Here is a 13,628-nt window from a genome sequence, read left to right as displayed (position 1 = left end):
ATTATTCTTTATTTTAAACATAAATTGTGCCGTTCGAAAGTAAACTAAGTCCTTAAATTTCAAGGCTTTTTTTCGGATGAAAAGTGTATTTGTGTGTTCCCTATATCCAGCTTTATTTATAAGTGGCATTGCCCTTTTTTGGATCAAACTGACTGGTTTGGTGTTAGTTTGGTATGTGTGTCCCAACACCTCCAGACCATAGGTCATGTAGATTAGTTCCGGTCTGGACGGAGGAGTGTGAAAGAACTTCTCTGGAGTCCTCAGTGTTTCTCAAATCATGTCTTTACTAAATACTGCATGCAGACAGGAGAGACATCATACCAACAGCCGGGTCTCCAACCATCTCTGCCTGTCTTCAAGTCACTTCAACATTTATACAGTTACATCAAAGCTCCTTACAGACACAAGGACATCAAAGTAACCAAAAACACCCTACCCAATGTTTATGACCCCAGTGGATGTTATCAGTGTTTTACGACCACCCAATGTCACCATTTGCAAACCCCCTGTGACTCCTATCCACAACCCCCCCAGCAGTCATTCACAGCTTGACTATTATGGGATTTACATCATAGATAAATAAACAGTTACAAAAACAGTTAGGTCAATCTTTGGTTATTTCTCACAGGGGTCTATCGGACGTCTCCAGGATTGTTACGATTGCACGGACTGGGACTTGTTCAAAAAGTCGTGGATGAAATGACTGAGACCGTCTCTGATTATGTTACATTTTGTGAGGAGCTATGTATCCATAAAAAAATCAATCTCCATTTCCCCTAACAATCAGCCATGGGTCTCAAAATCAGTCAAAAACGCGATCAACAAGAGGAACCTCAGTGTTAATACAGGTGATATGGATTCATGTGAGGAGCTACAGAAGCAGGTCAGGAAATCAATAAAACTTGCCAAGCAGCAAAATAAGGACAGGGTGGAGAACCTGTTCAGCACTGGCAGCGCACGCCCTGCATGGGAGGGGTTGAATTCCTCGCTGGGGACGCAGCCTCATAAGACAAATATCTCCTTAGATATGAAGTCTGATTACCACCTGGCAAATGAACTAAATATGTATTCAAACCGTTTCAGTGACCATGATTTTAGCCATGAACATTTTGAGTCAAGAAGATGTTTTAGTGTGATTAAAGAGCTTTAAAGTAAAAGTGCGTCGTTTCAAACATCAGTGCAAATGCAGTCAAAGCAGTAAAAGTGAAGCTTGAATCATTCTGGTCTGATTCATTCACGTCCTTCTGGATTCACAGTCGCAACAAATCACTGATGAAATGATGTTTGTTTAAATGAGGCTTGAAACGCTCGTTTGGCTCCAGATGATGTTGTGAAATTGAATCGTCTTCTCACAAACGCTTCAAAGAAGACGATTGAATTATTATAGAAGAGGTGAAATCATTCAGAGCCGCTGTCAGTCGGCAAGAGTCAGAGAAATACGGAGCCGCCCCCAAAGACTGAGCTGCCAACAAGTGTTTTATAACTAAACACCGACGTGTTTTCAGACGTGGAGCGGGTTTGAACCGAGGCTTTGTTGTCAACGAGGAAACAAAGTGGCGCTCCTCTTCCTGGAGTGAACACAGCTTGATAACCCCTCCCTCCTCCTCCTGCTCTGAAACACAGCCAGCTCCACCCTGAACTCCACTTATTTCCTTGTTCCCTCCCCTTCAGATCTACACTTTGAAAATGGGTGGAACCAACATGGTGGTGACGTGCAGGAGCTGACAGGCCCCACTCACTGCACACACACCTGTTGTTGAGATCAGAGCTCAGACTAGTTTCACTGCGGAGGAAGAGAAACTCACACAGGCGTTGGCACTGAGAGGTGAAATGGCACAGAAAGGAGTTCAGCTGGACCGGGAAACCTTCTCTTGTTCCATCTGTCTGGATCTACTGAAGGACCCGGTGACTACTTCCTGTGGACACAGCTACTGCATGAACTGTATTAAAAGCCACTGGGATGAAGAGGAGGGGAAGAAAACACACAGCTGCCCTCAGTGCAGGCAGAGCTTCACACCGAGGCCTGCCCTGCTGAAAAACACCATGTTAGCAGTTTTAGTGGAGGAACTGAAGAAGACTGGACTCCAAGCTGCTCCTGATGATCACTGCTATGCTGGACCTGAGGATGTGGGATGTGATGTCTGCACTGGGAGGACCCTGAAGGCCCTCAAGTCCTGTCTCGTCTGTCTGGCCTCTTATTGTGAGAAACACCTGCAGCCTCATTTTGACTCAGCCACATTCAAGAAACACAAGCTGGTGGAGCCCTCCAAGAAGCTGCAGGAGAACATCTGCTCTCGTCACGATGAGGTGATGAAGATGTTCTGCCGTACCGATCAGCAGTGTATCTGCTACCTCTGCCTTGATGACGAACACAAAGGCCACGACACAGTCTCAGCTGCAGCAGAAAGGAGCCAGAGGCAGAGCGAGCTGGAGGGGAGTCGACTAAACATCCAGCAGAGGATCCAGGACAGAGAGAAAGATGTGAAGCTGCTTCAGCAGCAGGTGGAGGCCATCAACCGCTCTGCTGATAAAGCAGCGGAGGACAGCGAGAAGAGCTTCAGCGAGAAAAGGAGAAAAGACGCTCCGATGTGAAGCAGCAGGTCAGATCCCAGCAGGAAACTGAAGTGAGTCGAGTCAAAGAGCTTCAGGAGGAGCTGGAGCAGGAGATCACTGAGCTGAAGAGGAAAGACGCTGAGCTGGAGCAACTCTCACACACAGAGGATCACACCCAGTTTTTCAACAGCTACACCTCACTGTCTCCACTCACTGAATCTACATCCAGCTTCGAGATCCGTCCTCTGAGACACTTTGAGGACGTGACGGCGGCTGTGTCAGAAGTCACAGAGAAACTACAGGACGTCCTGAGAGAGAAATGGACAAACGTCTCACTGACTGTGACTGAAGTGGATGTTTTACTGTCAGATCCACGAGCAGAGCCCAAGACCAGAGCTGACTTCTTAAGATACTCACGTGAAATCACACTGGATCCAAACACAGCAAACAAATATCTGTTATTATCTGAGGGGAACAGAAAAGCAACATGCATGAGTGAAGTACAGTCTTATTCTGATCACACAGACAGATTCATTCATCATTATCCTCAGGTCCTGAGTAGAGAGAGTCTGACTGGACGTTGGTACTGGGAGGTGGAGTGGAGAGGAGTAGTTTATGTAGCAGTCGCATACAAGAATATGAGCAGAGCAGAGAGATTTGGAAACAATGACAAATCTTGGAAGTTATTTTGGTACAAAAACAGTTATTACTTTAATCACAACAACGTCCAAACTCCCGTCTCAGGTCCTCGGTCCTCCAGAGTCGGAGTGTACCTGGATCACAGTGCAGGTGTTCTGTCCTTCTACAGCGTCTCTGAAACCATGACTCTCCTCCACAGAGTCCAGACCACATTCACTCAGCCTCTCTATGCTGGACTTTGTATTTATGATGTAAACTGTGCTGCTGAGTTGTGTAAAGTCAAATAGTCAGAAGTCATTTAATGGTTAAATCCTCAAACTTATTTCGTCTCCACGTTTGTCGCTGAGAGCTGATTTTTCTTTCCACGTCTCGGCTGCACACAGATCAGCTGTCACTCACACGTTGTGGGCGGGACTTTGACGTCTTGTCATTAAGTTGTGGTGTAAATGTTTGAGTGTCTTTAGGTGGCGCTCCTTCCTGCGTGTGTTTAGCCACGGAGCCTATCACTGCTCATGGGGATGGAAAAGGAAACGTGTGTGTGCTCTAAATGTCTGATGAATATCTGATTCTATGGATGCATTTGTATGTTGTTGTTTCTTTGTTTGTCACACGTACGAATGAGGCTCTGGGATTGATGCTAAAGTGTAATAATCCAGATTATAATGAGGGAGGAAATCCTGATTCTTCTCTGTTCCACAGCTGAGATTCTGCTCAAACATGTTGATTGTGTGGATGAAGTGTTCCTGAAATCATTGAGTCATTTCACTTTACTGATGGGACGTGTGAACAAACTGAAGCTTTATCAAGAAATAAACGTCAACACACTCTTTTCTCCTCTTTGTTGTTTCAATAACATATAATCAGATAATGTTGGAATATAAACAGCTGCAAAAGAAACTAATGAAACATACTGTACAGTAATTATGCTCTTTCATTAGATATTTAATAAATAAATATAGACATCATTTAAAAATATGCCTATGAAATAAATAAACATGACTGCAAAATTAATCTTTAATTAAATAAATAAAATCCTGTTTAATTTCCCCTTTTATTCACTAATTATTAATTTTAACTATATTTTTAATTATTTATTAATTCATTTATTTTAATAATGTAGCAGATTAAATTAGATGTTATTGTGCTAATTAATAAACATAATTGTTAAAGCTCATTAAACCAGATGTTCATGAATAAAGTGCTGAAATAAAAACATTAAAATAAAAAAACAACGCACAGGTTTAATTTTTTGCTATTTCATTAAATATTCAATAAATAAATAAAGATAGTAAAAAGATGCAAAATGATTAAAAATAGATGCAAAACCACCACAAAAAGATGCAAAATGACTAAAAATAGATGCAAAACCACCACAAAAAGATGCAAAATTACTAAAAATAGATGCAAAACCACAACAAAAAGATGCAAAATGACTAAAAATAGATGCAAAACCACCACAAAAATATGCAAAATGACTGAAAATAGATGCAAAACGACCACAAAAAGATACAAAATGACTTAAAATAGATGCAAAACCACCACAAAAAGATGCAAAATAACTAAAAACAGATGCAAAACCACCACAAAAAGAAGCAAAATGACTAAAAATAGATGCAAAATGACTAAAAATAGATGCAAAACCAGCACAAAAAGATGCAAAATGACTAAAAATAGATGCAAAACCACCACAAGAAGATGCAAAATGACTAAAATTAGATGCAAAACCACCACAAAAAGGTGCAAAATGACTAAAAATAGATGCAAAAACCACCACAAAAAGATGCAAAATGACTAAAATAGATGCAAAACCACCACAAAAAGATGCAAAATGACTAAAAATAGATGCAAAACCACCACAAAAAGAAGCAAAATGACTAAAAATAGATGAAAAACCACCACAAAAAGATGCAAAACCACCATAAAAAGATGCAAAATGACTTAAAATAGATGCAAAACCTCCACAAAAAGATGCAAAGCCACCACAAAAAGATGCAAAATGACTAAAAATAGATGCAAAACCACCACAAAAAGATGCTAAATGACTAAAAATAGATGCAAAACCACCACAAAAAGATGCAAAATGGCTCAAAATAGATGCAAAACCACCACAAAAAGATGCAAAATGACTTAAAAAAAGATGCAAAATGACTAAAAATAGATGGAAAAACCTTTGAACGGCCGTCACTCCCTGACCGGCGCGCGCTCTCTCTCTCAGAGAGTGCCGGTGCTGGGAGCGCATGCGACGCTTTCATTGTTCTGGTGGAGCCAAGCTCCATCCAAACTGTCCGCTCACAGACCGAGGTAGAGGTCTGTCTCGTGTTCACGGGCCGGACCGAGGCAGTTCCGGGTCCTGATTGAAATAGCGCTGGTTGGCGCGCTTTAATGGGTCAGCTGACCTCGGACTAAACTAAAATTATGATTAATGATGATTTTATGGGGAATTGAGGTGTTCTGAGTGAACCATGACACAGCCATATGGAGGGTTGTTAGTGCAACAGTGTGAAGTGAAAGTTAACGGTTAGTTAGTTTCCCTGTTCATGTGTTCAAACCCCTGTGCTGTGATAAGTGGTTTGCCCGGGGGAGGGGCCACGGGGGTATATAAAGGAAGCTCAGCTCACTTGAGGGGAGCATTGGCTGAGAGGCTAGTGGGTCCTAACTGCTGCTGTGAAATCCTGTTGTCAATATTTTTTCTGTCTGTCCTGTTGTAAATATTCCTGCTACTTTTGTTTCGGCACCTGTGGATATTTTTCCTTGGTTTTTAGTGTCAATACAAAAAATTACCACACTGAAGTTTGCCGACTGAGCCATCATCTATCAATCTCAAAGTCCGAACCCCGACACACCACAAAAAGATGCAAAATGACTAAAAATAGATGCAAAACCATCACAAAAAGATGCAAAATGACTAAAAATAGATGCAAAACCATCACAAAAAGATGCAAAATGTCTAAAAATAGATGCAAAACCACCACAAAAAGATGCAAAATGACTAAAAATAGATGCAAAACCACCACAAAAAGATGCAAAATGTCTAAAAATAGATGCAATAAGAGGAACATCAGTGTTAATACAGGTGATATGGATTCATGTGAGGAGCTAAAGAAGCACGTCAGCAAATCAATAAAACTTGCCAAGCAGCAAAATAAGGACAGGGTGGAGAACCTGTTCAGCACTGGCAGCGCACGCCCTGCATGGGAGGGGTTGAATTCCTGGCTGGGGACGCAGCCTCATAAGACAAACATCTCCTTAGATATGAAGTCTGATCACCACCTGGCAAATGAACTAAATATGTATTCAAACCGTTTGAATGACCATGATTTTAGCCATGAACATTTTGAGTCAAGAAGATGTTTTAGTGTGATTAAAGAGCTTTAAAGTAAAAGTGCGTCGTTTCAAACATCAGTGCAAATGCAGTCAAAGCAGTAAAAGTGAAGCTTGAATCATTCTGGTCTGATTCATTCACGTCCTTCTGGATTCACAGTCGCAACATTTCACTGATGAAATGATGTTTGTTTAAATGAGGCTTGAAACGCTCGTTTGGCTCCAGATGATGTTGTGAAATTGAATCGTCTTCTCACAAACGCTTCAAAGAAGACGATTGAATTATTATAGAAGAGGTGAAATCATTCAGAGCCGCTGTCAGTCGGCAAGAGTCAGAGAAATACGGAGCCGCCCCCAAAGACTGAGCTGCCAACAAGTGTTTTATAACTAAACACCGACGTGTTTTCAGACGTGGAGCGGGTTTGAACCGAGGCTTTGTTGTCAACGAGGAAACAAAGTGGCGCTCCTCTTCCTGGAGTGAACACAGCTTGATAACCCCTCCCTCCTCCTCCTGCTCTGAAACACAGCCAGCTCCACCCTGAACTCCACTTATTTCCTTGTTCCCTCCCCTTCAGATCTACACTTTGAAAATGGGTGGAACCAACATGGTGGTGACGTGCAGGAGCTGACAGGCCCCACCCACTGCTCACACACCTGTTGTTGAGATCAGAGCTCAGACTAGTTTCACTGCTGAGGAAGAGAAACGCACACAGGCGTTGGCACTGAGAGGTGAAATGGCGCAGAAAGGAGTTCAGCTGGACCGGGAAACCTTCTCTTGTTCCATCTGTCTGGATCTACTGAAGGACCCGGTGACTACTTCCTGTGGACACAGCTACTGCATGAACTGTATTAAAAGCCACTGGGATGAAGAGGAGGGGAAGAAAACACACAGCTGCCCTCAGTGCAGGCAGAGCTTCACACCGAGGCCTGCCCTGCTGAAAAACACCATGTTAGCAGTTTTAGTGGAGGAACTGAAGAAGACTGGACTCCAAGCTGCTCCTGATGATCACTGCTATGCTGGACCTGAGGATGTGGGATGTGATGTCTGCACTGGGAGGAAACTGAAGGCCCTTAAGTCCTGTCTCGTCTGTCTGGCCTCTTATTGTGAGAAACACCTGCAGCCTCATTTTGACTCAGCCACATTCAAGAAACACAAGCTGGTGGAGCCCTCCAAGAAGCTGCAGGAGAACATCTGCTCTCGTCACGATGAGGTGATGAAGATGTTCTGCCGTACTGATCAGCAGTGTATCTGCTACCTCTGCTCTGTGGATGAACACAAAGGCCACGACACAGTCTCAGCTGCAGCAGAAAGGAGCCAGAGGCAGACCGAGCTGGAGGGGAGTCGACTAAACCTCCAGCAGAGGATCCAGGATAGAGAGAAAGATGTGAAGCTGCTTCAGCAGGAGGTGGAGGCCATCAACCGCTCTGCTGATAAAGCAGCGGAGGACAGCGAGAAGAGCTTCAGCGAGCTGATCCGTCTCATGGAGAAGAGACGCTCCGATGTGAAGCAGCAGGTCAGATCCCAGCAGGAAACTGAAGTGAGTCGAGTCAAAGAGCTTCAGGAGGAGCTGGAGCAGGAGATCACTGAGCTGAAGAGGAAAGACGCTGAGCTGGAACAACTCTCACACACAGAGGATCACAACCAGTTTCTCCACAGCTACACCTCACTGTCTCCACTCATTGAATCTACATCCAGCATCAAGATCCGTCCTCTGAGACACTTTGAGGACGTGACGGCGGCTGTGTCAGAAGTCACAGAGAAACTACAGGACGTCCTGAGAGAGAAATGGACAAACGTCTCACTGACTGGGACTGAAGTGGATGTTTTACTGTCAGATCCACGAGCAGAGCCCGAGACCAGAGCTGACTTCTTAAGATACTCACGTGAAATCACACTGGATCCAAACACAGCAGACAAACTTCTGTTATTATCTGAGGGGAACAGAAAAGCAACATGGATGAGTGAAGAACAGTCTTATTCTGATCACACAGACAGATTCAGTGATTATTATCATCAGGTCCTGAGTAGAGAGAGTCTGACTGGACGTTGGTACTGGGAGGTGGAGTGTAGAGGAGAAGTTGATGTAGCAGTCGCATACAAGAATATGAGCAGAGCAGATGAATTTGGATTCAATGACAAATCTTGGATGTTATATTGTAACAACAACAGTTTTGACTTTTATCACAACAAAGTCCAAACTCCCGTCTCAGGTCCTCGGTCCTCCAGAGTCGGAGTGTACCTGGATCACAGTGCAGGTGTTCTGTCCTTCTACAGCGTCTCTGAAACCATGACTCTCCTCCACAGAGTCCAGACCACATTCACTCAGCCTCTCTATGCTGGACTTGGTCTTTATTGTGTAAACTCTGCTGCTGAGTTGTGTAAAGTCAAATAGTCAGAAGTCATTTAATGGTTAAATCCTCAAACTTATTTCGTCTCCACGTTTGTCGCTGAGAGCTGATTTTTCTTTCCACGTCTCGGCTGCACACAGATCAGCTGTCAATCACACGTTGTGGGCGGGACTTTGACGTCTTGTCATTAAGTTGTGGTGTAAATGTTTGAGTGTCTTTAGGTGGCGCTCCTTCCTGCGTGTGTTTAGCCACAGAGCCTATCACTGCTCATGGGGATGGAAAAGGAAGCGTGTGTGTGCTCTAAATGTCTGATGAATATCTGATTCTATGGATGCATTTGTATGTTGTTGTTTCTTTGTTTGTCACACGTACGAATGAGGCTCTGGGATTGATGCTAAAGTGTAATAATCCAGATTATAATGAGGGAGGAAATCCTGATTCTTCTCTGTTCCACAGCTGAGATTCTGCTCAAACATGTTGATTGTGTGGATGAAGTGTTCCTGAAATCATTGAGTCATTTCACTTTACTGATGGGACGTGTGAACAAACTGAAGCTTTATCAAGAAATAAACGTCAACACACTCTTTTCTCCTCTTTGTTGTTTCAATAACATATAATCAGATAATGTTGGAATATAAACAGCTGCAAAAGAAACTAATGAAACATACTGTACAGTAATTATGCTCTTTCATTAGATATGTAATAAATAAATATAGACATCATTTAAAAATATGCCTATGAAATAAATAAACATGACTGCAAAATTAATCTTGAATTAAATAAATAAAATCCTGTTTAATTTCCCCTTTTATTCACTAATTATTTATTTTAATTATATTTTTAAATTATTTATTAATTCATTTATTTTAATAATGTAGTAGCAGATTAAATAAGATGTTATTGTGATAATTAATAAACATAATTGTTAAAGTTCATTAAACCAGATGTTCATGAATAAAGTGCTGAAATAAAAACATAAAAATAAAAAAACAACGCCCAGGTTTAATTTTTTGCTATTTCATTAAATATTTAATAAATAAATATAGATATAAATAATTTAAAAATATGCCTATGAAATAAAAAAGATAATAAAAAGATGCAAAACCACCACAAAAAGATGCAAAATGACATAAAATAGATGCAAAACCAGCACAAAAAGATGCAAAATGACTAAAAAAAGGTGCAAAACCAGCACAAAAAGATGCAAAATGACTAAAAATAGATGCTAAACCACCACAAGAAGATGCAAAATGACTAAAAATAGATGCAAAACCACCACAAAAAGATGCAAAATGACTTAAAATAGATGCAAAACCACCACAAAAAGATTCAAAATGACTAAAAATAGATGCAAAACCACCACAAAAAGATGCAAAATGACTCAAAACATATGCAAAACCACCACAAAAAGATGTAAAATGACTAAAAATAGATGCAAAACCACCACAAAAAGATGCAAAATGACTAAAAACAGATGCAAAACCACCACAAAAAGATGCAAAATGACTAAAAATAGATGCAAAACCATGATGATTAACATCTTGGTATGGTTCTAGGTGACAAAGGTTATCCTCTAATGGAATACCTAATAACCCCGCTGGCAAACCCCGCTACAGAGCAAGAGCGCCGGTGTTTTGCCGTATTCAGCCCCCCTGCCGTGAAATGCACCCCCTCGCATTACAGGTGATATTCTGGATCAGAAGGCTGCTGTTTCCACCTATAGGAGTAGTTTATATACAGGTAACCATGGTAACGGTCAGAACATGTGTTACTTACAGTCTTTAAACTATTTTAAAGAATTTAAAATCACAAAGTTGGATAATAGCGAACACAAAACAACACTTTTTATATGTTCTGTGGAAATAAACTGCAGCAGAATTACAACATGAATGAAATGGATCTTTTGAGCAAGTTGAATGTGTTTGACTCAGCGTTTCCTAAATATGATCCCAGCTTTTCTTGCAGTTCACAGGTTCAAACGTGTGCTTTTAATTGGGTTACACCTGTCCAACAGTGCGCACAGGCGCACTCGGGTCACAGTGGAGCGCTGCCGTTATTCTTTTCCATACAGCGTTTTTATGGGGCCCTTTTATTCCACTCTTAAGACAAAAAACATCTTTATTTTGCTCCATCTCGGATGTCAGGATGCCGATCTGTGTGTCGGAAAAGTTTATTTTCTAACCTGCGTTCTTCCTCTCCGTGTTTGACCTCAGTGGGCGAGGCCTCGAACCAGGAATATTTAAGGGAGTAACATGTTAAAGACGATCGAATTCAGCCGCCGCATTTATCACGGCCCACTCATTCGTACGCTGAGATCGGTCAGATACGAATGTTTCATAAATCACACCTGGGTCCTTTCCTACGAACAATTCTGCGCTCAGATCTGCGCCCGTTTTCACGCAACATTGATAAATGAGGCCCAATGAGTGGTAAAGGGTTCTTATTACGTAGAGTAATGTCATTTAAGCCCCTGCAGTCAATACAGGGCCGAACAGTGTTGTCCTTCTTATCCACAAAGAAGAAGCCCGCCCCCACAGAAGAGGAGGAGGGACGGATAAGATCAGCTGCAAGGGAGTCTGTGATGTGAGTTTCCATGGCCTCCCTTTCTGGTTTGGAGAAGTTATAAAGCTTGCTGGAAGGTAGGGGGGCGCCGTGGAGTAAATCTATGCCACAGTCATAGGGTCTGTGGGGTGACAAGGATTGGGCACGGTCCTTATTAAAAACCTCCTGGAGGTCGTGATATTGAGCAGGGACAAGAGTGAGGTCAACTGGTCAGGGTGGAGGTGGTGGAGAGGAGACTGTGGTAGGAATGGCAGAGTGAAGGCAGTGTAAGTGGCAAAAAAGGCGTGTGTCGTCGTAGCCAGGTGTCGTCGTCGTTCAGTTGGGCCTCCTTGCCCTGTAAGGGGTGGTCAAAAATCTTTCTTATCTCAGCTGTAAACAAAGGGAGTGAACTAGATAGGGGAGAGTTGCTGTCAGACAAGGCCAGATGCCTTATCTGACAGCAAACTCATCATAAAAGCAATCTTTGATCCATCAGTGGAGTAGGTTAAAGGCTGTTGTACCTGGCCGCTTTATGGGATGAAGGGCTCACGAGGATGGTTGGATGGAAGAACCGGGGCGGAGTCCGGAGAGGAGTTCAGAGCAGGATCAGAGTCTGGAGCTGGAGGACTGAGGATGTGTGTGGACACCTGGTCCAAACGACTCTCGAGTTGAGTAACTCCTGAAGCAAGGCGCTGAAGTGTGTCCATAATTTGTTTAAGGGCCCCTTCGTGTTTCCCCAAAAGGACTCCCTGACTTGCTAGCGCCTGCCGAAGTGAGGAGGTCTCTACAGGGTCCATATTGGCCAGATAATTCTGTTACGGGCCTACTGACAGCTGGACCCTAAAGCAGAGGCAGGCAGGTTAGATAGGTGCGTCAAAAATGTTTATTTTAACAAAGGGGCTCCACAAGTTAAAGCAACAAGTGGCTGGCAAGGCATGCGAGGGGAACTCAACCGCCAGAAGACGCTCAGGCACGGGGCAAACTCAGGAACTCAGGCAACGAGGCAGCTCAGGCAACGAGGCAGCTCAGGCAACGAGGCAGCTCAGGGCAAACTCGGGCAACGAGGCAGCTCAGGGCAAACTCAGGAACTCAGGCAACAAGGCAGCTCAGGGCAAACTCGGGCAACGAGGCAGCTCAGGGTAAACTCAGGAACTCAGGCAACAAGGCAGCTCAGGGCAAACCCGGGCAACGAGGCAGCTCAGGGCAAACTCAGGAACTCAGGCAACGAGGCAGCTCAGGGCAAACCCGGGCAACGAGGCAGCTCAGGGCAAACTCAGGAACTCAGGCAACGAGGCAGCTCAGGGCAAACTCAGGCAACGAGGCAGCTCAGGGCAAACTCAGGCAACGAGGCAGCTCAGGGCAAACTCAGGCAACGAGGCAGCTCAGGGCAAACTCAGGCACAATGCAGCGAGGTACGAAGAACTGAGAAGGCTCACAAAGAAAAACATCAGCACTTGTTGGAAAGACTGCAGCAAAAACTCACTAGGAGAGGAAGGTCAGCTCTACCGACAAGACGGAAATCTCTGTGAGGGGAGCAGGGCCAAGACCAGGTGTGTATATAGAGGTGGTACTGAGTGAATGGCTGCAGGTGTGCCTCGTCAGCCCCGTCAGCCAAACCCTGCAGAGGGGGAGGAACAACAACACCAAGACCCAGAACCCTCACACTTTACATCTTTACAGTGTGACAGTGAAACTTTTACTCACAATAAAAGATATAAATACTACTTCCACCAGAAAATACAGTTCTATACAATTCCAACAGGGCATCACTGTTTATTTATTCATAAACGGTGATTTATTTATTTTATTTGTGTTTGTCTTATTCCCAAATACTGTTTACGTTTTATTTGTTTGTGTTTTTATCTTTTAGAGTTTAACCTCTTCCTCTGAAAAGCAGTTTAATGTAAAATATATATTTAAATGTCTGCAAACACTTATCCAATGTAACCCTGTTTGATGCTGTTGTATACTGTTTTTAGTATTTATATTTAATAAAAACAAACAAAAACAAACATATAACCTGGTCATTTTGTTCAACAAACACAGAATCAAGACAGCTTCAAGTCCAAACTCTGTGTTTTCTAAATATTTCTGCTAAAATCCTGTTGAATAGAGTTTGAAGCAGATGAAAAGTCCATAAATAAAATATCTGCACGACTCTTTGGTTCCTCAATGTGCTGTTTTCTGTACGCAGTGTGTTTCAACACATGAAGCAGGGATGTAGT

General features: G+C 43.0%; 1 protein-coding gene across 1 annotated transcript; it reads left to right on the top strand.

Annotated features, from left to right (window-relative positions):
- Window positions 1–1,830: 1,830 nt before the first annotated feature.
- Window positions 1,831–8,906, top strand: LOC310952221 (uncharacterized protein; the record flags this gene model as incomplete). Its single annotated transcript, XM_083920763.1, is given in 3 exon segments — window positions 1,831–2,566; window positions 2,569–3,460; window positions 7,184–8,906. Coding segments are annotated over 3 exon segments (3,351 nt in total).
- Window positions 8,907–13,628: the final 4,722 nt, after the last annotated feature.

The sequence above is a fragment of the Echiichthys vipera genome (genome assembly GCF_963691815.1).
Source record: "Echiichthys vipera genome assembly, chromosome: 1".
NCBI lineage: Eukaryota > Metazoa > Chordata > Actinopteri > Perciformes > Trachinidae > Echiichthys > Echiichthys vipera.
This window is presented reverse-complemented; position numbering and strand designations above follow the sequence as displayed.